The sequence below is a fragment of the Rattus rattus genome, chromosome 3 (genome assembly GCF_011064425.1).
Source record: "Rattus rattus isolate New Zealand chromosome 3, Rrattus_CSIRO_v1, whole genome shotgun sequence".
NCBI lineage: Eukaryota > Metazoa > Chordata > Mammalia > Rodentia > Muridae > Rattus > Rattus rattus.
Genome location: NC_046156.1, coordinates 91,226,706 through 91,252,032, shown reverse-complemented (window position 1 = coordinate 91,252,032; position 25,327 = coordinate 91,226,706). Strand labels below are relative to the sequence as shown.

The 25,327-nt window shown below is 37.0% G+C and overlaps 1 protein-coding gene and 1 pseudogene across 2 annotated transcripts in view; both read left to right on the top strand.

The window, feature by feature from the left end:
- The window catches only part of Gmps (guanine monophosphate synthase), a 44,911-nt gene extending 21,470 nt beyond the window's left edge, over positions 1 to 23,441 (top strand). For both annotated transcript variants that reach the window (XM_032898299.1, XM_032898300.1), the window contains exons 6-16: positions 2,188 to 2,381; positions 2,660 to 2,825; positions 5,271 to 5,422; positions 5,921 to 6,094; positions 9,009 to 9,114; positions 10,691 to 10,806; positions 13,345 to 13,470; positions 18,567 to 18,682; positions 20,913 to 21,043; positions 22,115 to 22,287; positions 23,316 to 23,441. In XM_032898299.1, coding sequence (XP_032754190.1) covers positions 2,188 to 2,381; positions 2,660 to 2,825; positions 5,271 to 5,422; positions 5,921 to 6,094; positions 9,009 to 9,114; positions 10,691 to 10,806; positions 13,345 to 13,470; positions 18,567 to 18,682; positions 20,913 to 21,043; positions 22,115 to 22,287; positions 23,316 to 23,417 — 1,556 coding nt within the window. In that variant the 3' untranslated portion in view covers positions 23,418 to 23,441. The remainder of the gene's footprint in view (positions 1 to 2,187; positions 2,382 to 2,659; positions 2,826 to 5,270; positions 5,423 to 5,920; positions 6,095 to 9,008; positions 9,115 to 10,690; positions 10,807 to 13,344; positions 13,471 to 18,566; positions 18,683 to 20,912; positions 21,044 to 22,114; positions 22,288 to 23,315) is intronic.
- LOC116896824 lies at positions 16,572 to 17,215 on the top strand (annotated as a pseudogene).
- Positions 23,442 to 25,327: the final 1,886 nt, after the last annotated feature.

Here is a 25,327-nt window from a genome sequence, read left to right as displayed (position 1 = left end):
TTTTTCTTTTTAATAGCTGTTGTAAATGTGGTAGGATCCATTATTAACCAAGAAAATTGTGGTTTAAAGTACTTAAACCATAAATAAAGCAAAAATAATGCTTTAAAGTACTTAAATTAAAATATAATTAATTTATTCGTATAAATGTATGTGTATCTGTATATGTGCCCAAGAAGGTGAGAGTGGTGTGGGTTCTCTGAAGGTGGAGCTGCAGGCCCTTTGAGCTGTCTGATGTATTTTCTGGTGATCAGGGGAGAAAAAGTAAAGCAAAGTTTGGAGCAGGATGGTAGAAGTGAACTAGTCATATCTTTGTAATGTGATACAAAGTGGAGAGACAAAGATTTGCTAATAAATTGAGTGTGGAGTAGCAAAGGTAAAGCAACCAGGTTTTAAATGCTGGATTTTTTTAAAAAAATTATTTTATTTTATTTTTGGCCTGAGTAACAGATGGGTAGAATTTCTATTTACCTAGTAGAAAAAACTTCTACTAGGGGTTTGGGATTTCATATGAAATTCAGGAGGCTTTATTAAATAACATCAAAATAAAGGTGTCTAGGTAAGCAGTTATATATCTTGATTTCAGAGGAGAAACCTAGGCTGGAGCTATACAGATGGACCAAAGTGTGGAATATTAGGTTCATGAGAATGTGAGATCACTTAAGAGTTTATGAAGAAGATATTTAAGACCTGAGTTTTGGCAGATTCTATATATAAAGATAGGCCAGGCGAAGAGGAACCAGCAATGAAGAGTAAGAAGCAAACAGTGAAATAAGTAAACTGAGAGTGGTATCCTGGAAGACTTATAGAATATAAATGCCTCCATCTTGAGCCTGCCAGGTGTGACTTATAAGAGTTGAGATAAATTTCTTGATCCATGAACTATAAAATAAGGCTAATGATGCCCTTGTAAAGCCCCTAGCTCAGCACTTGTTGCTTAGTAGATAATCAGTTAAATTCTTTGATCAAGTGTGTGCAGTCATACAGTAAATATCCCCAATCTGAATACCTGCAGTTGTCCACAATCCAAAACTATCTGATTACTAACTAATGTCATAGTGGTAAATTCTATAAGTATCCCCAGATGACAAGTTGTAGTCAAAATGCAAGTACACTTAAAATATTGTGTAATTTTAGGCTACTTATCTATGTGACTTTCATGTTTGTTCTTGGATCTCATTTAAAAGTTGTCTATTGTGTGACAAAACTTTTCCTAGGGAGACACAACATACAGTTGATAGGGAACCCACAACAGTCCAAAGTATGGATATCACTAAGTCCAGTTAGGTGGAACAATGAGTTTCCTTGGGGTTACTACAGGAATATGAGTGAGAGGTTACTTACAGGAACAGAAATGACTCAGACAGCTGCATTACCAAAGCCTACCACAACATGGCGACAGTTCACAAAGCTGTGAACCTGGAACATACTGCACTGCTTCTTGGCATCTTAACAGGTTGGATGTTATTCTAGGTGCCCAAATGGGTCTAAACCTCTTCCAGGCAGCCCAGCAGGTTTCTGCTTCTTCTAGGTAGCTGGTCTGGTCTTGGTCTTCTTTGTAGTTCAGCTTCTCCCATCCTAAAGGCATTCTAGTGAATCTGGTCAATTTCAGGAACTTCTTGAAGCTTTTTGGATTGTTTGTTTACCTTTCTGCTTAAGGAGCTTCCTAGGATGCAATGTTTCAATTCTGGAAACTGTTACAGTATGACAACTTAAAACACTTCTGAATCCAGACATTTCAGAGTAGGGCTATTCAACCTGTATTTGTAGTTACTGGAACTGGAAAAGAAAATATTAGGAAATACTGAAAAAGTTTGTTGTATGAAGGTTTTTTAATGTTGGGCATTGGAAGTTGCTGAGTATGAGTGGAAGTCATGTTGGACTGAGAACCAAAATTGAGTTATTTTCTATGTTAAATAGATAAGAAAATCAAAGTAACGACAGAGAGATAAGAATCTAGTGAAATAGTCTCTGGTCTGTCCTAAACCTCTTTTTTTTTTTTTTTTTTTTTTTGCTATATACTTTATAAAGATTATAGCTTTATTATGTGTTTTTTCTCTGTAATTAAAAGTTGAATAGACATATACATTTAATATTTATAGAGAAAGGTTTTGAGGAATGGAGAATGGATTGTGAATATTAGTTGTATCTTCAACATAAAGTTGCTCTGTGATTGTTTTCTCCTTGAAGGTATAGCCAATGAATCTAAGAAGCTATATGGTGTACAGTTCCACCCTGAAGTTGGCCTTACAGAAAATGGAAAAGTAATACTGAAGAATTTCCTATATGATATAGCTGGATGCAGTGGGAACTTTACTGTGCAGAACCGAGAACTTGAGTGCATTCGAGAGATTAAAGAGAAAGTAGGAACGTCAAAAGTGTTGGTAAGCGTTTGATCTATTTCTGGTCTATAAAGATTTAGGTCAGAAATATTGGAATCCAGAGTAGTATTGATTAGCCCTGACAACTGTCTGTGTGTGTGTGTGTGTGTGTGTGTGTGTGTGTGTGTAGTTTGTGTGTTGCATCCCCTCAGTGTCTTGTCAGTTACTGTACATATCTTGATATATACAGTACTTTTAAGTAATTATAAAAGGTAACAGTACCTCTTTATTTCTTGTTTGTTTATTCTGCTTGTTTTTTTCTCTCTCCGTTTTATTTGCAGGTTTTACTCAGTGGTGGTGTAGATTCAACTGTTTGTACTGCTTTGCTAAATCGTGCTTTGAACCAAGATCAAGTCATTGCTGTACACATTGATAATGGCTTTATGAGAAAACGAGAAAGCCAGTCTGTTGAAGAGGCCCTCAAAAAGCTTGGAATTCAGGTCAAAGGTATTAATTAATCATGGAGAAGTTCATTTTCACTAGGGTTCATTTCTCCAAGCCATGTGATTTAGGTCAGTCCAATCTTAAACATGTAGTTTCCTCTATAAACTAAAGGCTAAACACACCTAGTTCATATGTATCATTTTCTCTGTTTCAAGAAAAGTTCATTGATTGTTATACTGATACTTGTAAGTTACCGTTTTGCATTTACCATTTTGTCTTCTCAAAATCTCCCCTCTTATTTCACAACATTCTTTATGCAAGTGAGTATCTAAGCCCTTCTACAAATATAGGCTGTTTTCAATCAAATTCATACAGAGAAAGTAGATTAAAAGTCTAGAATTAGCAAAACATGTTTGTTGTATGCACCTGTAATCCTAAGCTTCTTAGGAGACCAAACCATGGCAGGAGATACAAGGAACTTGGATTAGTTTAGACAACATTGCCAGAATTAAGGCAAGCCATGTAGGCAGTCAGTTGATATGGTACTTCCCACAGGAGCATGAGGATCTGAACTTATCTTTAGAACCCATTTAAAAATACGTATGTGTCTGTATGCCTATAATCCCCCAAACTGGGAAGATGGAGACTAATTAATCCCTCGGGCCTGCTGGCCAGCCCATCTGGCTCAACTAATTAGCTCCACGTTTAGTGAGATGACACTTTAAAACTTAGTGGGGCATGATGGAGGAAGACACATCTGTCATGTGTGGGTGAGTGCCGAAGATCCCCAGTTACCGTCACTCTAAAGGCAGTGATAGTCACTAAGAAACTTTATATTTATCCTCTGAAAAACAGATAACTAATGGCTACAGTGATGAAATGATACATTAGATTAAAAGTACAGTTGGACACAGTTACATTATCAGTTTAACTGATGCTAAAAGGCTGAGTATAAGGTGATGACTCCTACATATTAGCAAAGGCATAAACGGATACAGTGATAAAGGTGGAAGGAATAAGCAATCACTTCAAAGAACAGTGGAGAGTAAAATGCAGGTGTCCGAGGAGGGAGGATTCTCTCTGATACGCTAAGGAATTTTAACTTTAAAGGGTCCTCAGTACTCTTCTAACAGAGTCCCAGCAGGGACCTAGCAATGTGTTCACTTATTTTTGGACTTTACAAATTACAAAATTTAATCTACTTTCTCTGTTTGAGCTTGTTCGTAAAACAACCTGTATTTGTAGAAGGGCTTAGGTACCCACTTGATTAAGTGAATATTTTACACAAGTAAATTTTCAAATATATATATACACACACATATACACAAGTGTGTGTGTGTGTGTGTGTGTGTGTGTGTGTGTGTGTGTGTGTGTGTGTGTATAAAATAGTCTCTGTTATGTGAGGTTTAATGTGAACATTTTGAAGTCGACTAAGAAAAAGTTGGCCTAGAGATACCTTTAGTTTTAGTTTACTAGTGTTTGCAATAACCATTTTTGTGTAGTTACATTTTTTTCTAAGGTAGCCTTTAAAGTAGAGAAACTTTAATAGGACCGATAGAATGGAGGAGTTCAAAGTTTTGGGCCTAAAGTGGGAAGGACGCTATAGGAAACAAGCTTACTCGACTGCAGACTTATAGGGGAGGCTCAGGAAGTGGGAACATTTGATTTTGGGAGAAATAGGTCACTGGGTGTGACTAAAGCACGGAGTATTTGAAAGCATGAGAAGCAGATCCTTAATGCGGAGTGCACTACATCTGTCCTCGCCATGAGAAAGCTAATGGTTTACTAAGAGGCCTTGGACTTGCAACACTGCACCAGGCATAGTTGAGGTTACAGGTAGGACTGTACAATACGAATAGAACTAAGTGATATTAAATGGCGATCCATTCCTTCGCTTCCTTGCTCAGTTTAACTGTACAAATGCTGATGGTAGGAGCTTGTGGGTAATTGAGCAGGTTATGAGGAGGAACTACAGGCATCTGATGGACCCTGATTGAAACAGCCAACTACGTCATCATCTCATGCTGAAACTTACTAGTAGTTACACTCTATTACCAAATAGAGATCATAGTGTTTTATCTTTCTTTACATGCTTCTCATATTTGGTAGTGCTGGGAATCACACCCATGACCCTCTAAGCAAACACTTTGCTGCAGAACTACTATGGTTACTTGATCTTATATAATAATAAATAAAAGAATACCCATGTAATTGTAAATGTATCTACAGCATTGTTCTAGTTCAACACTGAACAGAGAGACAGCAACCAGCACTGTTGGCAGGGTCATGGCCTCATATCTAAATGCCACAGAGGTTCTGAAAGAATTCAGAGATCTCTGATCCCTAGACCTGAATTATTACTGCTGGTTTGTTGCTGGCTTTTTGAACACATGGGGATTGTAAAGGACATCAAATGGTGGGTATATCTTGGCTTTCATTCTGTGCTTTGACTTATATATATATAATAAGAAATACAGTAGCTTAAAATATTTCTGTCATCTCTCCCAGTGATAAATGCTGCTCATTCCTTCTATAATGGAACAACTACTCTACCAATATCAGATGAAGACAGGACCCCACGGAAAAGAATTAGCAAAACATTAAATATGACAACAAGTCCTGAGGAGAAAAGAAAAATTATTGGTGATACTTTTGTTAAGGTACCTTTTTAAAATGTGTGCAATGTATATTGTTTTATGTCTATTTTAGTTTGTTTTTATATTATATCAAATAACAAACTTTGATAATTCTGTTTTATTTTTGAATATGTATACTCTGTGTGTGTGTGTGTGTGTGTGTGTGTGTGTGTGTGTCTGTGTCTGTGTCTGTCCTGTGGACAGATAGAAACTATTTTGGTTTAAAAAGTATGCATACTGCTAAGCTGCTGTTCTAAGCATTTAGGAATGGACCTTTCAGCTGACGTTGCACTTCTCTTGGGTTAGCCCATGACCAGATTTTAGGAAATGTTGAAAGGACTGCTCACATACATTTTAAAATCATGTTCAATGTACAATGTTTTCAGAAATTTATTTTTGGTAATTTGATGGATCTACTTTCTTGGTTGGTACTTCAAAAAAAAAGTCAAATTTAATTCAAACTGTTGAAAGATTGTTGAAAGATTGATTTCCCAGAAAACTGCTCTGCTTTTGTGGTAACAGATTGCCAATGAAGTCATTGGAGAAATGAGTCTGAAGCCAGAGGAGGTTTTTCTTGCCCAAGGCACTTTACGGCCTGATCTAATCGAAAGTGCATCCCTTGTTGCGAGCGGCAAAGCTGAACTCATCAAAACCCACCACAACGACACAGAGCTTATCAGGAAGTTAAGGGAAGAGGTAAAGGCTTGTGAGAACTTTTCCGTAAAGTGTGTACATGGAGTATTTTCCTTTTCCTCCATCCTTTCTTGTTTCTTTTCAGTTCTTTAAAGGTTGACTAACCATTGCCACAAACTAATCATAGAATATCTATATTACCCTCAAAAGGAACACAGTGTATCTTGTGCTCTAATTTAGCAGGTAGTCATTCTTCATTCTGACTGTGGTCTCCTCATTTCCTGTCAACCCTAGACAACCACTAGCCACTATTTATTTATTTACTTACTTACTAATTAAATTTACTTTTGGAGACATGATATCTGTATTCCTGACTGGCTGTCCTGGTACTTGCTATGTAGATAGGCCTAATTTCTGCTTCTGTAGTTTTGCTTGTTTTGGACACCTTGCATAACTTTATCACCAGTACCTGGGCTGTTGTGATTGGCTTTTTTACTTTGCTTTTAAAAAAGTGACCTCAAGTCACTCATGCCTTTAACTTGTTACATAGCTGAGGCTGACCTTGGTGATCCTCTAGCCTCTACCTCCTTCAAGTGCTATGATTACAGACATGGTCTACGGTGCCCAGCACATATCTTAAAGTCTTATGTATTTTCAGGGCTCATCTATGGTATATGCATATTAGAACTTATTCCTTTTTATAGCCAAATAGTATTCCATTGTATATATATCTTCACATTTTTCAGTTGGACATTTCCTGTTTTGGATGTTAGAAATAACATTATAAATATTGGTTACAAATTCTTGTCAACTTGCCTTTTCCTCTAGTGGATACCTAGGTATAGAATTGCTAGAATAGCAAGCACACTGTGATCTTGCATTGCTATAAATCCTATCTCTTAGGAAGTCTAAGTGGGAGAATCCAGAGTTTCATGGTCTTTCTGCTGCATAGCAAGTTAAAAATCCAGGATTGGATTATAGGTGAACCTATTTCAACAAAAAATAGTTCCCAAATGTCATGACTCTTTAGCATTTTGATTTTTTGAAAGACTGTTGTCCAAAATGTTAATTTATACATTCCCATATTTTCCATTTTCTATATCTTATCCAGACTTGTCTTTTTAAATTCATAGTATAAAACATAAAATAAGTTCTTCCATATGGAATAGAATAGTAGAATCTCTGTAACTTTCTCTGCTTGCAGATTTGAAACTTAACCATTAAACGTACTCCGTTTTGTCTCTGCTGTACTGCCTGATAACCACCTTCTACTTTAAATTCTATTTGAGCCCCTTGTATACTTGATACAGGTGGTATCATACAAGCATGTCTTCCTTTTATTTTTGTCTTCAATAGTGTCTTGTTGTTACTAGCTTATTTCATACTTAGCATAATGTCCTTAAAGTTTTAAGGTTGTATTATGTGATGTGATTTCCTTCTTTTCAAGTGCTAAGTAACAGAACATTGCAATGTGGATACTACATTTTGTTTATCTAATTATTCATCACTGGACATTTGTGATACATCTATGCTTTGAATATCGTGAACCTTGCTATGAATGTAGGTGTATATTTAATGCTTCAAGAATCTTTCAGTTCTTGAGTATACATACTTAGAAGTGAGATTGCTGTTCTGTTTTGTTTTTTTTTTTTTTCTTTTTTCTATTCTGTTTTTAGTTTTCTTTTGTGGAAAGTATGTGCTATCTTTTGGAGCAGTTGCAGCATTTTACTTTTTAACCAAAAGTACAACTGAAGTTTTGGTTTTTGTATATTCCAGTTATCATTCACTGTTTTGTATTTGTGTTTAAAAGCCATCCTAATAGCTGTCATTGTTCCCTTGATAAGGGGTATCTCTCTTAATCTTTGTCCATTGAAATAGGACAAAGGATGGATCTCCCTGTTTCTTGAGGTTGCTGTCCTTTTACCTTTCCAGTACTGCGCTTGTGTGCAAGCACTGCCATTGTAAGCTCAGTGTGGTTTTGATTTTCATTTCCCTGTCGTAATGTCTAGAATTTTTTCAGATGCTTATTGGTCATTTGTTTATCTTGGAAAAATGACTGTTCATACTGTTTCTTTGCTCATATACTCAGTTTTAGTTTGATAGTTAGAATTATTTTTTTCTTGGGACCGGCAAAAAGATTCTGCAGTTAAGAGAACTTGGCTGCTTTCTGAGGACTGGAGTTCAATTCCTACACCTACAAGGCAGCTCACCATCCTCTGTAACTTCAGTTCCAGGGTTCTGAAAGGCAGACAACTGTTACACATATAGACAAACTGTCTGTGCACATGAAATAAATACATTTTATTTACTTCTTACCGTTTTGTGACTTATCCTTTTATTTTTTGATACTATTTAGAAAAGTTTTATTTGTTTTGTTTTGTTGTTGTTGTTGTTTTAAATACAGGCATTCTGTATAGACCAGGCTAGACCTAGAGCTTACAGAAATCTGGCTGCCTTTGCATCCCACTGCTAGGGTTAAAGGTGTGCACCACCACACCCAGCTCATTTGGACTCATTAATGGGAACATTATTTCAATTGCCTTTCTTGTATCCTGTGAGAAGTGGATGAGATATGATGATGGGTCTTATCATTTTATTTTTAAAGATTTTCTTTATGTGTTTGATTGTTTTGTCTTCATGGATGTCTGTGCATTTTGTGTGTGCCTGGTGCCAGTGGAGGTTAGAAAGAGGGTATTGAATCCCTTAGAACTGACCGTGTGTGTAAGACCCTTAGACTGTGTGTGTGCTGGGTATTGATGCTGCATCCTCTAGAAGAGAGAGATCTTAAAAGTGAACCATCTCTCCAGCACTGGAATTTGTTTTTCTTATAAAACTTGTAAGGATTATACTGTCTTCAACAAAGATTGTGAGTGCTACTCAATAATAATCTAATTTCCTTCTAAGCCTCGTAGGTGAAAATATCTTAAATAATAGTCTAATCTTTTAATTGGTCCCCCCCCCTTTTTTTTTCTTATAGGGGAAAGTAATAGAACCTCTGAAAGATTTTCATAAAGATGAAGTTAGGATTTTAGGCAGAGAGCTTGACCTGCCAGAAGAATTGGTTTCCAGGCATCCTTTTCCAGGTAAAAACACACTTGGGTTTTGTTTGTTGGTGGACTGTCATGTGGATTCAATTCAGACCATTCTCAATGGTTTGTCTTCTTAGGGACTGTGTAACATCAAAGAAGGTAGAGAATGACAGGGAACACATTCTTAGAAGTGTCTCCTGTATTTACACCATATGTGAATCATTCTCTTTTTTGTTTGTATTTAGGTATTATATAATTCTATAATTCCTGGGAGTCTAGCATATAGCATTGTTTCCAGATGGGGATGTGGATCATAGAGATATTTTAATTACATTTCTACATAGTTCTTAGTTGTAGATCTAGGATTTTTATACCATGAGTACTATGTATTTTACCATTTATACCATGAGTATTCATGTATTCCATGGGAAAAAAAATAAATCTTTGTTTTTTCCTCTTCTGTTTTTAAAGATCGCATCTTTTAAAAAATGGTTCTCTTAAAAAATAGTGATATCCCTCTCACTCCCACCTCCAGGTTGCCTTGGATGCTCTGGGTTCATGCATTTGAGGCCCGCCTGGTCTACATTCCAGGACAGCCAGAGCTCTGCAAAAAAAGCCTGTCTCAGAAAACAAACAAACAAACAAAAAAACAAACCAAATATCAAAACCCCCAAACCCTGGGTGCTTATTTTAAAACTAGTAATGGTACTGAGAACAACTAATGGAATATGATTTTCATTTTGCTTGTAGACACTTCAAGGGTTTTTTTTTCCCATATTATAGTAAAGCAACAGGTCTTGTGCATGCCTTTTATTCTTTTTTAGTCTTGTGTGAGATTTGTTTTGTTTGCATGTGTTTTTGTCTGCATGTGTGTGTTCACCATGGGCATGCCAGATGCCTAATGAAGTAAAAAGAGGGCATCAGAGCCCCTGAGATACATGGTGCTGGCAGCTGAAACCTAGTACTCTCAACTACTGAGGAGTCTCTGGACCCTGCTGTTTATTTATTTACTTGCTTGCTTACTTACTTAGTTACTTTATGACTATTACGTACTTTATGACTATTACTTATGACTAATAAAAGTGCTAGTTCACAAGTTTGTATTAAACAATATTTTTACTTTTATATTTCAATTTTAAACAGGCTGTGAGATAAGGTGGTTCGTTATATATTTTTATATTCATGTATGGTAGAGAATTCCTTCAATTAAGAGATTTTCAGTAAATTACCATATATAGTATGAATTAAAATATTTTTATGAGAATATATAGATTAGTCAATTTGGATGGGAAATTAATACATATATACTTGAAATTAAATATCTTGTGTTCATTTGTTTTAGTTTTAGATTGAACCTCATGTCTTTGTACATACTTAAGATTGGCTCTACCAAAAAGCTACATTTTTGGCCTTGAAGTTAGAGTGCTAGGATTCAGTGGTAGACTATTTGCTAGCATGCACGATGCCCTGTATTTGAACCCTAACACTTTTAAATAAAAAGAAGAAAACAAAACACCATGGGATAGTAGTTAGATCCTAATTTTTTAAGGGTTTTATGTTTTAGAGATTGTATCAGTTTTCTATTAAAATTGAAATTATAGATTTTATATTCAAAATTGTTGTTCTTTAGGTCCTGGCCTGGCAATCAGAGTAATATGTGCTGAAGAACCTTATATTTGTAAAGACTTTCCTGAAACCAACAATATTTTGAAAATAGTAGCTGATTTTTCTGCAAGTGTTAAGAAGGTAATAAATGATTTGACATCTAGTCAATACATTGGACAAAATAGATTGCTGTTATATTCTTGTTTTAAAATGAACTTATTTATTTTGTGTTTGAAAATTCAGAACAATATATACTTGCAGTGACTATGTAGAAATCATAACACAGAGACTACTTGGTAGATCTGTCTGGATAAGCAAATAAGACTACCTGTCCCCTGTCCAGAAAAGCTACATCAGATGCTCTTTCATAGGCACTGAAAGAAAGTAAGTCATGAGTGAAGTAGAAGTGTCAATTTAAGAAGGCTGTGTGCTTCCCTGAAGACAGCATTCCACTAGTTCCATTTGAGCAGAAACTGTCCAAATAGGAGACCTTGGGGCCATGAAGTGTCAGTAATTAGATCACAGTTTTTCTTAGTAATACTTTAGGTACAAATTGAGAATGTATAGCAGTTTCCCAGTCCCTCAGATGTGAGGTGTTAACTCATAATCTATGTGATTGAAAATAGCAAGTTAGTTTCATTTGAGGTCCACCTGGATTGGTACTGTTTCTAAGTAGTCAGGCAAGTTCTACACAGGTTCTCTATAATCTTCACCCTGTTTCCCAAAGAATTCCCAGAGTTTCAAAACAGTAAGAGCTTACAAAGAACAGAACACAGCCATATGACCCACTAAGTTATAAATAACTAGCAGAGCATCCTCAGTGACCCTGCATACTGTAGTTTGCTAATAAAATATGAGGAAGTAAAGTAGGAGAAGCTATTAACAGTATTGTTTTATGATACTTAAAAACTGAGATAGTTGAATTCTAGAACTGTTAGCAACTGAAATTAACATATGAAGAAAGGATTCAAGGATAGAGATTATAAAATTTCCAGAAATAGAACAAGTGATCAGAAAAAAAATTAAGGATAGATGAAGTTCAGGTAGAATTGAGAAATTCAGCTTTAAATATGTCCAGAGGGCCACAGTGGACAAGAGAAGTTTTTCTAAATTTGTGACATGTAGTGGCTTTGATTGTGCAAATGGCACATGTAACATGGGTAAGTGAAACAACCTGACTCCTGGTAGGGAATTGTTCATGAGACCAAGATTCCAATAGTGCAACAACCATACAGGAACAGACGCATACCTGCAAAACTAAGACATTAAAAGCAATAGCAAATATGCATATATGTCGTGGTTATTTAGCTTGGTGTTTTTGTGGGACTCCTAATAGTGGGTATGGAGGTGTCTTTCTTTCTGCTCTTGGGACCCTTTCCCTCCTGGTGCGTTCGTTGTCCCGTCCAGCCCTGCTATGGGACTTGTGCCTAGCCTTTTTATAACTTGTAGTGCTCTGTTCAGTTGATATCCCTGGGAGACCTGTTTTTTTTCTGAAGGGAAATGGATCTGCTGGAGGAGAGGGTCACAGCTGTGAAGAGTGGAGGGAAGGAAACTGCAGTCAGGATGAGAGCGGAATTAAAAATCAGAACAACTCAAGGTGCTCAAGGAGATGACTGGTGCATGCCCAGTTGTTTTAAAAACTAAAGCAAGTATTCAAATAAAGGCATTTCTAAATAAGCGCATTTACTACCAACAACCCTTGGCTTGAGGAATTTAAGGCAGTATTTTTTCATAATGGTTTGAAGTTAACTGGGAGGGTGAGTTTTTGTTCTTTTTATTATTTTTTTAAAAAATAAACTTTATTAGAAAAAACTTGTAAGCCTCCTCCTCTCGGTGAACTGTATAATTAGAATAACCATTCTAAGGTTATAAAGTTTCACGTTGGATTTTACACTTTCACTATTGAATATATTTTAATTCAGCTATCTAATACTAAAACTGAAGTCTAAGACAAGTAGGAAAACAATTAATTTTACATCTTTTGATTATTCATGTCCATTACCTACATTCAGTTCTTCCTCATCTCCTAGTATTTAGCCTTTCTTGTAGCAAATATAAATAGTAATTGGTTTTTGAAACAGTCATGGCCCTCTACCTCCTTTTCCTTAGTGCTAGGACTCTGGGTGTGCGCTACGTCTGGCTGTAAGGGGGCCTTTGATACTTGCCCATTTCTAGAATTCCTGCCTTTGGTAGTCTTGAATAAAGCACTGGCTTTAGGAAAAGCTGTGAGACAGAACGTCTTAGCTCTACAAGGGATTGGTAAGCAAATAAAGTTATAAATGAGTAAGACTGACCTAAACATAGACTGCACAAAATAGTTAATGACAACAATATTACTATTTGAGAACTAACAAAATGTAAAGCATTAAAAATGATTGTTTTGCCAAAAGGACAAAAAGGTTTAGATAAATGAGTTGGGAGGATCACCAGTTTACGAGAGCAAAAGTTGCAAGATAAAAGGGGGAAGGTGACGACACAAAATGCACAAAAGGTGGCAGGAAAGTCAAAATCTCAGTGTATATAAATTTAATTTATATTTCTTACCCCACAGATGAATTTCTGCTATAGTATAGCGCATAGCATATTCTACATGATCTACTGTTAAAATCTAGTCTATACAGGTACATAAGATGATGACTTTTTACAACATGAACAAAAATGTTTGTCTGGTTTTCTCAGCCTCATACACTGTTACAAAGAGTCAAGGCTTGCACAACAGAAGAGGACCAGGAGAAACTCATGGAAATTACAAGTCAGCATTCATTGAATGCTTTCTTGCTGCCAATTAAGACTGTGGGTGTGCAGGTAAGTTATATGATCTCACTTACAGGGATATGACTTTCTGCTGCTTGTTTTTACAAAGTTTGAATTTGAAATTACTTTGGAGAATTAAATGTGACATTATATTCTAAGTTTAGAAAGGTAAAATTATTGTATGGATGGTTGTGGAGTGAATGAACTTATAAGAACTGAACACTTAGACATAGATTTTATAGCTTTAGTATTTTGTTTTGTTTTACCTATAGTCAAAGCAAAACTTTCAGAGAACCATTTACTTCACAGTTTGCTGATCAAAGGTCAGGTCTTATTTATCTGTACACTTAGAATATGTACTGTGGCTTGAGAAGCCTTTTCTTTAGCTGCAAGAAGGATCAGATGAATATGTACATGTTTAGCTTCTGGTCTGCAAGCATATGTGACAAAATCATAAGCTTATTAAAACATTGACATTTCTGTGTGTGTGTGTACTACTCATATATCACAGTATATATATATATACTCATATACAACTGTGTGTGTGTGTGTGTGTGTGTGTGTGTGTCTGTCTGTCTGTCTTGTAGATCAGAGGGCAACTTTTGGTCATTGATTCTCTCCTGTGTGTTTAGGCAGGTTCTCTTGTTTCTGCCACATTTCTTACCTCAGGGTAGCTGATTCTCCTCTCTGTCTCCTATCTCCTCTAAGAGTGCTTAGATTACACATGTGGCACAGTACTTGCATATATATGTTTATCTGACATGGATTCCAGGGATTGAACTGAGGTGCTTAGGCTTACATAGGTAGCTACTGTATCTGCTGAGCATCTCACCTACCTGTGGTTTTGTTGTTATAATTTAATTGCATGTAACTTGAGTGGGAACTTTGTAGATAACCAACTACTATTGTGTTGTAGTGTCAAAATGTTGACTATCCCTCAGTGTTCTAAGGTTTTCATTGAAGATTATATAGGCCCAGTATTATCTCCTCTTTAATGTGTCATCTCTTTTAGCTGTGATACACTGCTTTTAAAACTATGATTATTCTGCTTTTCTAGGTATAAAACTCTGTGATGATAATGATAGTTGGGTTTTGGAATGCTATTGATAAATGACCACCACATTAAGTTCTACTTCAGCTTTGCTCTGATATTTATAGGCAGATATTTATAAATATAAAAGTTAAAGTGCAGATTGGTTTTCTTTAAACATTTCCCAGTTCTTATCTGACATGTGGGGTTCAGTCTCAACACAGTTAAAACAATACTAGTAAAAAATCAAATTTTGTTTTGGCTTTTTAAGACCCCAGTGGTCTCTCTGTAGACCTGGCTGTCCTGAAACTGGCTCTGTAGACTAGGCTGGTCTTGAACTCAGAGATCTACTAGTCTCTGCCTTCCAAGTGCTGGGATTGAAGGTGTGTGCCACCACACCACTCAGTTAAAAATTAAACTCTTAGGAGAGTTTACTAAAGAAACTTGTCTATTTGTAGCTCCTGTGAGATATGGAGTTGAAATAGTTCCCCATTGTGCTTTTTTCAAAGATGTTTTAAGATAGATAATCATTTGAGGTGTTTGTTTGATGACTGATTTAAAAATTTTTTATTTAGTGTATATTGGATGTTTTGCCTGCGTGCACATCTGCATCTTGTGAATGCAGTATTCTTGAAGGCTATGAGAGGGCCCTAGATTCCCTGGGACTGAAGTTCCAGGTGTTGTTAACTACACGTGCTCCTCTGCAGCAGCAGCCAGTGCTCTTAACCACTGAGTCATCTCTAGCATTTGTTAGTTTTAAATGGAAACAAGCATCTCCTCGTGACACTAATGAGACCAACGCAGCCTCTCAAAAACAGCTCCTTCAGTTAGGAGCAGAACATTCAATTCTGTGATTCTGTGGGGTCCTTCGCATTCGAACCATCGTACTATTTGTAAACTTGATTAAGTTGAAGTATATTTCTTCTCTTCCCAGTTCCTGTTTGTCTAAGAGTTCCTGAACAATGTCATGTTCTTTTCCTTTTTACTTCTTTCTTGATGTTTGAATGTTGTGCTCCTAGGGCTTCTCCACCTTCTCTAATCTGCTTGTTGTACTCTGTTGGTTACTTGTCTTGTGTCTTTTATTTGATTAAGTTTGAGACTATCCTTATCATTTCTAATTTGTTTTTCAGGTTGTTTCCTTATTAAATATTTCTTATTGTTGGCATTTTTGTCCATTTTTTACTTTTTCCTCTATGTTGAATACTTTTATGCCCTGCAGGTCCTAGAAGGAATTCTATCAACTTATTTGAGGTCATTGGTCATTTATATTAGTTGATTTTTGAAGACTACCTCTGACATTCCACCTCATTCAGTACGTTTGTGTTTAGCAAGAGAGGAGTCTGAATCTTTTAAAAAAGACACTGTCCCCCTCTGTGTGTGTGTGTGTGTGTGTGTGCGTGTGCATGCAGGGATTCATGTAGTCCAGGCTGGCCTCAGTCTATATGTAATGGAGGCTGTACTTGAATTTACCAGCTCCCACATCTGATCGCAAATTCTGGGATTATAGGCAAGTGACAGTACACCCGACCAAGCAGCCTATTCATCAGAGTTCTAGTCTTAGTACTATTTACAGAAGAAAGTGGAAAGTGAGCATATGAACATCAAATGGTACAGGATACAGAAAGACACTTTAAATTGAATAAACCTGTTAATCTATCAACAATAATGATAAAACAGAGAAAAACGGCAAAAACTATTGTAGAGTATGCCGTAGAATCAAAAAAATCATTTACAGTAAAGGGAAAATAAATAGTGAATGAGATAAAAGGAAGAGGGAAGGTCATAAGAAATAAGCTTAAGTAAAAGAAAAGAATAAGAAATAGAGAAGAATGTTGCAAAGGGGAAAAGAACAAGAGATTGTTTTAAAAAACTAGCAAAGAAAAACCAAAAGTAGGTTTTCTAATAGTGAGGAAAAAAATACATGATCAGTTTTATATAACTAGAAAGGGGAATAAAAAACGAAAACAAACCAAAAAACAACCGCAAAGCAAAGGAAAAACAAGCCCAAATCCCAATGTAACAAAATCAAATAACTACTGTGAACAACAGCCAAAATAGAATGGCTCATTTTTTGTAGTGCTTCTAGGTAGTTGGCTGTGTCAGGATGAAGAGTTCTGTGGAAATGAAGTAAAGTTTTTCCATGAAACAAGTCATTTTGACCTATGGCAGAGTGTGCCTGCTGTGGAGTAAGGGGTATTTTTATTATAGACCAAGGAGAACTGAAGAGCAGAAGTGCAAGTCTGTTTGTGGATGCAGTAGATAGCAATCTGAGTGTTCTCAATTTGGTTATTGTAAAAAAAAAGGAGAGAAGGATACCAGGAGTGACAGACACTATTGGGCCTCATTGGTTAGAAACTAAAGAACTAGCGGAATCAGAAAGCTTTCAGTCTCTAAAAGAAGATGATGTCTATCAATATGTTGTTAGAAAGCCCTCAAACAAAGAAGGTAAGAAGCCCGTGACCAAAGCAACCAAGATCCAGCATCTTGTTACTCCATCTGTCCTGTAATACCAATGCTGACTTACTGCTCTGAAGAACAAGGAGGACGCTGTAGGATATGTTAAACTATTGGCCAAGAGAGTGAAGGAAGCTGAAGAAAAACATCAGAAAGGATTACAAGACACATAGGCTGTCGTCATGGAGAGCATCTACTTAAGACTGCTAAGTCTTAGTCCAGTCAAAAACAAATCTTTAATAAGAATAAATAAATAATCATATCTTGAAGACTCCCCCTCAAATCTACTAAAATGTTGTTAAAAGAAAAAGTGACGCACCCTTACTCAACAGAAAAAGGAAAAGAAAAGTTGGGGTGGCGGGGGTGGGGGTGGGGGCTGCGTGTAGCTCAGTGACTAAGAAATTTGTTCTTCAGAGGACCTGAGCAGATCCTTAGTCAGGCTGTTCACAACACTTCATAACTAGCTCCAGGGCATCTGATGGGCTCTGGGTGCCTCCACCCCACCCCTTCTCCCACCATTGTAGAAAGATGATATATTGGACCAGTCCTTTTTTTTCTGAGTCCTGTAGTTTAGACACATGGCAGGTGGAGCACTGGTTAAGCATGTGTCCTAAGTGTCTTGTTCTCTTGTAGGTGTGGTAGGCAAATAGGCAGTGTCAGCCAGAGCTGCTGCCCCTCAGATACTTCTTCTTGTAGTACCAGATAGACCTTAGATAGCCCTTATCTAGGCTGGGCCTCTCACCCCTCTTAGACTCCTGTTGTATGCCTTTGTCCTGTTAGAGGTTATCTCTTAAGTGCAGATCTGTGCTGGGGAGGAGTACTGCCTTCCTGCTACCATTTCCAGGTACTGCGATGCTTTGATGTGTGCATGTGTGCGTAAATTGTGTTATGCTTAAGTCTGCTCTTAAAACATTGACTATTGCCACGTGTTTAAACTGTTCAACTTTAACTCTGTAACTGTATCTTTGATCAACCCTTCCCTCATCCTTCTTCACCTCCTTCATCCCTAACTTTTTCCAGCCCCTGGTAACCGATATTGTACTTACAACTTATGTAGGATAAACTTTTTAAGTTCTATCTATGAGTGTGATCATGTGCTTCTTGTCTTTTGGTATACAGCTTACTTCACATAATATCAAAATCTTGAGTTCTACCCTTATTTTTACAAAGGAGAGGATTTCATTTTTCAATTAGCTGAATAGCACTTCATTGTGTATATATAGTAATTTATAGTTCTATTGATGAATATTCACATTGTTTCCATTCATTTATTTCTAAGTTAGTATTTTATTTTTAAACAAAATACTTTTTTACTCAATTGTTAAATATGGGTATTAGATCTTGCCTGTCAAACTCAATATGCTGGTTTGCGATAGTTGGACAGCCATTTGGAATGACTTCAAGTGGACTCCTGCGTGTTTCATATAAATTGTTGAAATGTCCATGATGGTTTCTTTATTCTTGAATTGATCCAGGTGGGATTTAATGAAGGATTTTGGTTTAGGACCTAACTTGTATTACTAGACAAATATGTAGAATATACTTTTCAGATATATTTTTAAAAGCAGAAAACAAATTACTACTAATAATATCACTTTAAAAAACATTTTCTGATGCATTTTTTTACTTAACTGTTAAAAGTTGATTATATTTATTTTTACAGGGTGACTGTCGTTCTTATAGTTATGTGTGTGGAATCTCCAGTAAAGATGAACCTGACTGGGAATCTCTTATTTTCCTTGCCAGACTTATACCTCGAATGTGTCATAACATTAACAGGTATATTTCCTAGGTGGAGAGGAGATGAGGGTGTGGATGAAGTGTGGTGGGGAATAATCTTAATGAAAGATTAGAAGGCCTCATTATTCACATAAGTAAGATAGGAGATGAGAGTGGTATACTCACATCTCTTTGTAATGTGCTTTGGTTAACTTGCCTTTTTCTTGTGCTTTGGCTGTGGTTAGGGGAATATTTAATATTATCCTATATTTTGATCCCTCATCACAATATAATTATTTTGCTTAATCATGAAAACTTACTGAAAAAAAATTTTGGGGGGCTAGCTAGGTGACTCATCAGGAAAAGGTTCTTGCTACTAAGCCGTAAGACCTGAGTTAGATCCCTGGGATCCTCATGACAAGGGGAGAGAAGGAATTTTGACAAGTTGTTTTCTCACCTCCACACATGTGATAAGACATATATGCATCCAAAAAGGCCAGAGACCTCTGTGCAGGCTAGTTTCATATCAACTTGACATCAGCTAGAGTCATTTGGGAAGAGGAACTTTCAACTGAGAACATGACTTCGTAGGATTGGCCTATAGGCAAGCCTATAGTGCATTTCTTAAATAGTGTTTGATGTAGGACTGCCCAGCCCATTGAAGGCAGTGCCACCCCTAGGCCGGAAGTCCTGGTTCTCTAAGAAAGCTGGCTGAGCAAGCCAGTAAGTTGCCTTCCTTAATGGCCTCTGCATCACTTACTGATTTCAGGTTTTGTCTGTTTGAGTTCCTGCCTTGCCTTTCATTGATGATGGACTGTTGCCTGGAAGTATAAGAAATAACTAGTTGCGATAAGTCAAGGTGTTTTATTACAGCAATAGAAGCCATAACTAAGGTGATAGTAAACTGGTATGTCTTTGGCCTAGAGAACTGACGTATGGCTTTGGATCAGTAATGTTTGTGGTGGCGGTGGTTATTGGAAAAAGCAAATTAAAATTAAAATTGGGCAATGTTTAAGGGCTAGATTGAACCTCCATAGTCTGTTTAGGAAGACTTGTCCACCGGATTCTCTTACACAAATACCAACAAGAACACAGGGTAGAGAAAGTAAACACCGATAGAGAATTTTGAGAATCCCAGTAGTACATCCTTGGATGAGGAGTGGTCTCTGCTGGAATTAAGCGGGGAGAAAAATGCAGATTTAGTAGCTTATCTTAAAAAAGGCCACTAATGGGGCTGGAGAGATGGCTCAGAGGTGAAGAGCAGTGGCTGCTCTTCCAGAGTTCTTGAGTTCAATTCCCAGCAACAACATGGTAGCTTAACAACCATCTGTAATGGAATCTGATGCCCTTTCCTGGTGTGTCTGAAGACAGTCACAGTGTACACATAAAGATAAATAAATAAAAAAGGCCACTAATGAATAACAGCCACTGTCTATTTATTACAAAACAAAAATAATCACATGTCTTTTAGTCTTTACTAAATGTAATTTGTATATCAGGCTACAATTCAGATCATGAAAAGCTTACAGAAAATTTCTTTTTGACAGTCCAGATTTAAGTAAAATTGAATATAAGTAAATTAAGTAAAGTGAATATAATCTCTCAAAGTAGTAGTCCTACCTCTATAAATATTATCATTGCTTCTCATTGTAAGATAAAGCTGGACTTAACTATTAGTGTTCATCACATCATAAATATGGAGGATGCTACCTCAAAGTTTAGATTAATATTTAGATTATGTCATTAGTTATGAAAATATGCTTAGTAACCACTGGGGAAATCTTAATTGTCTGAGAATTAAGCAGAACTCTCCTGTGTGTCTGATCATTACCCTGTCACAGACAGTGGTTAAAAATGAGGTAGCATCTGTCTTTATTCTCGACTATGCCAATTTAATTAGGATTCCCTGAATTCAAAGTGTTTCCTTTTGCTAACACTTTGACAGTTTGGTGTGGTTTATATTATCAAAGAATCACTAAATATTATATTTAGTGTGGTATATATTAAGAAATAAAGAATGATTGTCTCTATCCAGTTTTTTTTTTTTATGAATATTATTTGCTTAACCAACAAGAGTTGTTTGAGACTTCTGACTTTAGTTTGTACAGAAACTTGAAATGCATCTGTTAGGTATAACTTGGAAGAGTTGTGTTAATGATAAGGAGAGAATTGGGAAAGCCAGAATTCCAAATCCATAGGAACATGCCACCCTGAACTGTCCTGAGATGATCGAAAGTCCCACATACAGTTTCTCACAGCAGCATGTTTTCTCTGACCTGTTTCCATCTAGAGTTGTCTATATCTTTGGCCCACCAGTTAAAGAACCTCCTACAGATGTTACTCCAACATTTTTGACAACAGGGGTGCTCAGTACTTTACGCCAAGCTGATTTTGAGGCCCATAACATTCTCCGGGAGTCTGGTAAGTGCACCTTCTGTTTATCATAGAGCACTATAACGATAACAGGGTTTTAGAAAGTTGGCCTTAATCATTTCAAGCAGTAGGATGTAGCTTTTGCTGTTTATTATGGGCGTTTCCATAATATTGCTTTTTAAATACAATTAATTTAAATTTTCGCCTATTCACAGGTACTTGAGTAGCAAAAAACATGTGCATAGCCATGCTTGTCATCACAGCAGCTGATGTGGACCACAGCAACACTTCTTCTTTGAGCTTCTTTGCAAGTGTTCTTGTTCACTGGCTGTTGTATTTTCAACATTTTCAGGGTTTTCTGTTGTTGATGATTTTGCTATTGAAAAATCACCCTAAAGAGAGGGAAGGAGAGGGAGAGGGAGGAGAGGGAGAAGTGTAATGCTGAAGAGCTGGCTAGACCCTAGAGCACTAGAAAGCTGTGGTGTACCTCATGTGAAGATTCAGGTGTTAGATAAGTCAAGGCAGGAGTTGTAGTTCCATTAATTGTAACTTTAATGTTGATGGATCTAAAATAAATGTCAGATTAGATGTCTTTAAACAGAAAGGCACTCAAGGCTTGATTTTTGCGGAGAGCACATTTGATCATAGGTTTATAGGAACCTATGCCTATTTCCTTTTCCCCTGGGAAAAGTGGACTGTTGATCACTAAGTCAGTGTTTCCAGTGTAGAATGTGGGACTACACTGAATAACAGAAATTGCCTTTCTTTTATGTCTCTCATTGCTGCAACATTGCTGTGGACAAAATAATTGTTTGCTTTCTTTTATGGAGGTCTCTCAGTGAATAGTCTGGGTAGCTCTCACTTTTGAGACCTTCCTGTCTCAGCCTCTCATGAGGTGAGAGTACAGATATGAACTACCACATCTGCATAAGACTCTGCTGCATCCACTTTCAATCCTGTACACGTATTTGAATTCAGTGTGTGATGAGTGTTTTATGCGTGCAAGGAAGGGGAAGAGGGAGGGATAACTAGAGATTCTTTGCTAGGATTTCGTTGAATTAGGTTAGAGTATTTTTCCATTCTGGGATGATACTAAGCACTACATGGTTCTTTCTTTAGGGTATGCTGGGAAAATCAGCCAGATGCCAGTGATTTTAACCCCATTACATTTTGATCGAGATCCACTTCAGAAGCAGCCTTCATGCCAGAGGTCTGTGGTTATTCGAACCTTTATTACTAGTGACTTCATGACTGGAGTACCTGCAACACCTGGCAATGAGATTCCTGTAGAGGTAATTTATGTTACGTTTCCTAATATACATGTTTGTCACTGCCTCATTTATTGCACAGTACAGTGACAGAGATAGGCTATGACAATTTGTATTTCTAGGATTGGTTCTTTATAAGATAGGTTTATTTTTCTTTGTTTCCACTTTTAATACAGTGAAAGGGACTTTAAATCTAATACAATGTTGAGATACCTGCTTATTCTGATTACAACATAGAGTATTACCTAACCCTGCTGATTTTTACTTATAGTTTTCTCATATAAAGGGCACACTCCTAGGAGTGGAGAAAAGTTGGGATTTTTAAGAAATATGAATGGGATTTGATAATATTTATAATTACAATTTTTTTTTTTAAGATGAAGTCTTTTGTTTCTTAAACTGTGAATCTCTGGCTGAGGATAATCTTGAACTTCTGATCACCCTGCCAAGTGCTGGGATTCTAGGCATGTGCCACCCACCTTGCTGGGGATTGAATCCTATAGTTCCATTGTTATTCTTCACCATTCTCTTTGTCCTTCACCAAAGTGAAATTCCATAGGAGCTATTTATGCTGCACTGGTGAGAAGTGGAACTGGGACATTGATTAGTGGAGCAGCTCTTTATTATTGCACTAATGTGAGGCTGTGACAGGGCCTGCTGGGTGCCTGGGTGGGAAATGTTTAGCGTCTGTTTCTTATGGCCAAGTTTGTCAGATCTTCAAGATGGTCAGGTGCTCAAACTGTCTTTGACAAAAGTTATTATTAGAGTGCTTCCTGTAATAATTTGGTAGTGCTGGAGTTTGATGTTTGAGCCATAGATAATTTACAAAGTATTGTATTAACACATAAAGTGATTTGTTTTGATGCTATAATATTGTCAAACACTTTGGGGAGTATTGACTCGAAGTCGCTGAATCTATGGAGAGAAATAATCTCAGTTTAATCAGAACCCTCTCATGTTTTAGTTTTAAGGTGCAAGCATAAGCCTTTTAGGATTATTGAACATGTGGTGTATTCTCATTTTTTTTTTGTAATCTTTGTTTTGGTAAACAGGTGGTGCTAAAGATGGTCACTGAGATAAAGAAGATTCCTGGAATTTCTAGAATTATGTATGACCTAACGTCAAAGCCCCCGGGAACCACTGAGTGGGAGTAATAAATGTGTTGTTGAAGAACTGTGTGCAATTGACGCTCATTAGAAACCACTTGTTAATGACATGCAGTACTGTGAAAACTGTTACTGAAGCAGCTACTTCATATTCCAGGTCTCATAGCAGCTATCCATGGCTTAGTGTGGAGCTGAGGATGATTAAAAGGGAAGGAATCGTCTGGGTAAATAATCAAGGCACCATTGCCCAAATGCAGACAGGTTATTCTTGCTTTTGCCTCACTCTTATATATGGATTCTTTTTTTTATTTTTTTGGATATTTTTTATTTACATTTCAAATGTTATTCTCTTATCCCATCCCCCTCCCCTTCTTCTATAAGGGTGTGCCGCCCCCCTTCCCCGCTCCCCTCTCCCCCTCCACCGACATAACCCCTTCACTGGGGGAGTCCAGCCTTGGCAGGGCCATAGATTCTTGATACCTGTATATGATGATGGATGACTAGCTTCTGTCTGCTTGCCCACATCTAGAAACTGTTAGAAACAAAACACCCTTAAATTACCAGCATGACTTACTGTGTGTGACTTTTGAAGAATCTGAATTTTTTAAAATTTTTATTTTTTCTTAAACAAGTGAGGAAAACCTATTCATGCCATACAAAGGTATAAGAAAATTGTCTTGACAATTTTTTTTTTTTTTGGCATGATACAAGGAAAGTAAAATATAAGATGCCTCAAAGATGTAGCACACCAGGAATTTATTATGGAACCACTTAGAGTTTGATGATGTCACAGCCATGAGTAAAAAGGAACTGACCATGTTTCTTACAGATGCCGTGTTTTTCACCGTCATCTTGTTAATGTAGGCCAAGAGCTTCATCTGTCCAGCCTTGTGTCATCAGTTCCTACAGTTGTGCAGAAAGACTTCTTAATTTGTCCCCAAGGCCATCTCCATACTCTCCCCAAGAGGCTGTCTCGGAAAAGGTTAAGAGATGAGAACATGTTCCTTTTCTTTTGGGAGAGGAAATGTTCCTGTTCCTTAGGAAAGAGCTGTAGATGGACTCTCTGGGTCTGTAGACAGAAGTCTTGATGGGTGCAGCGTATTTGCCAGCATCTTTTCTGCCAACTTCTGGAGAGGGTTCAAGACCACTTGAATGCCATTGATGCCATTGCCAGTAGTTCTCATGGGTTCTTTATGACAGCCACACAAGCCTGAGAAAGTAGGCAGTACAAAGTTAAGGTCTTCTAAGAAATATTACCATGTTTTTCTTACTTGCTTTTACCCCAGGTTGCAGTCTGTTGTCGAAGATCTTTTCTATTACTCAAGCACCAATTTCTATTTAGGATTCAGTGTTAAATGAAAACAAAATGACATATAGCAGAAGTCATCTTTTTGGATAGTCTAGAGGATAGCCAGAAACTGCTGCTCAACCAAGGGGGAAGGATCTCTAACAGCAGACATACACACTGGAAACAGTATTTGTCTTCTACAAAAGGTTAAGTGTTCATTGTCCCAGCGAGAAAGTTCTTTCTAAAAGGAAGATGTGATAGACTTAGGCAGATTGAGGGTTGTGTTATTTCTGAGTGGGAGCTGCCAAATCCAGAATGTTTACCAAGGAGTCAGTGCATGTTTGATTACATTAGAAACTTTGTCCTAGCAAGCATATATGGTATAAACAGCAAGAACCAGGACGGATGTAAGATGTTCTTACCCTGAAGTTGGTCACTGCCATGGTCTGTGTATAGCTGGTCAGGTGATCTTTTGGAAGTGCTGCTTATTTGTGACTTTTGCATTCTGGACGTTGATGGTATATATAATATTCAGAAAGAGTTAAAATGTGCTTACTGTTTTTCTTATGTTTTCTCTTAGATGCCTTTATGTAATCTTTAATGCTGAAAAGAATTTCTCTAGAACATATCTGCACATGATATAGACACTTGGTGAGACTAAGAGGATTTT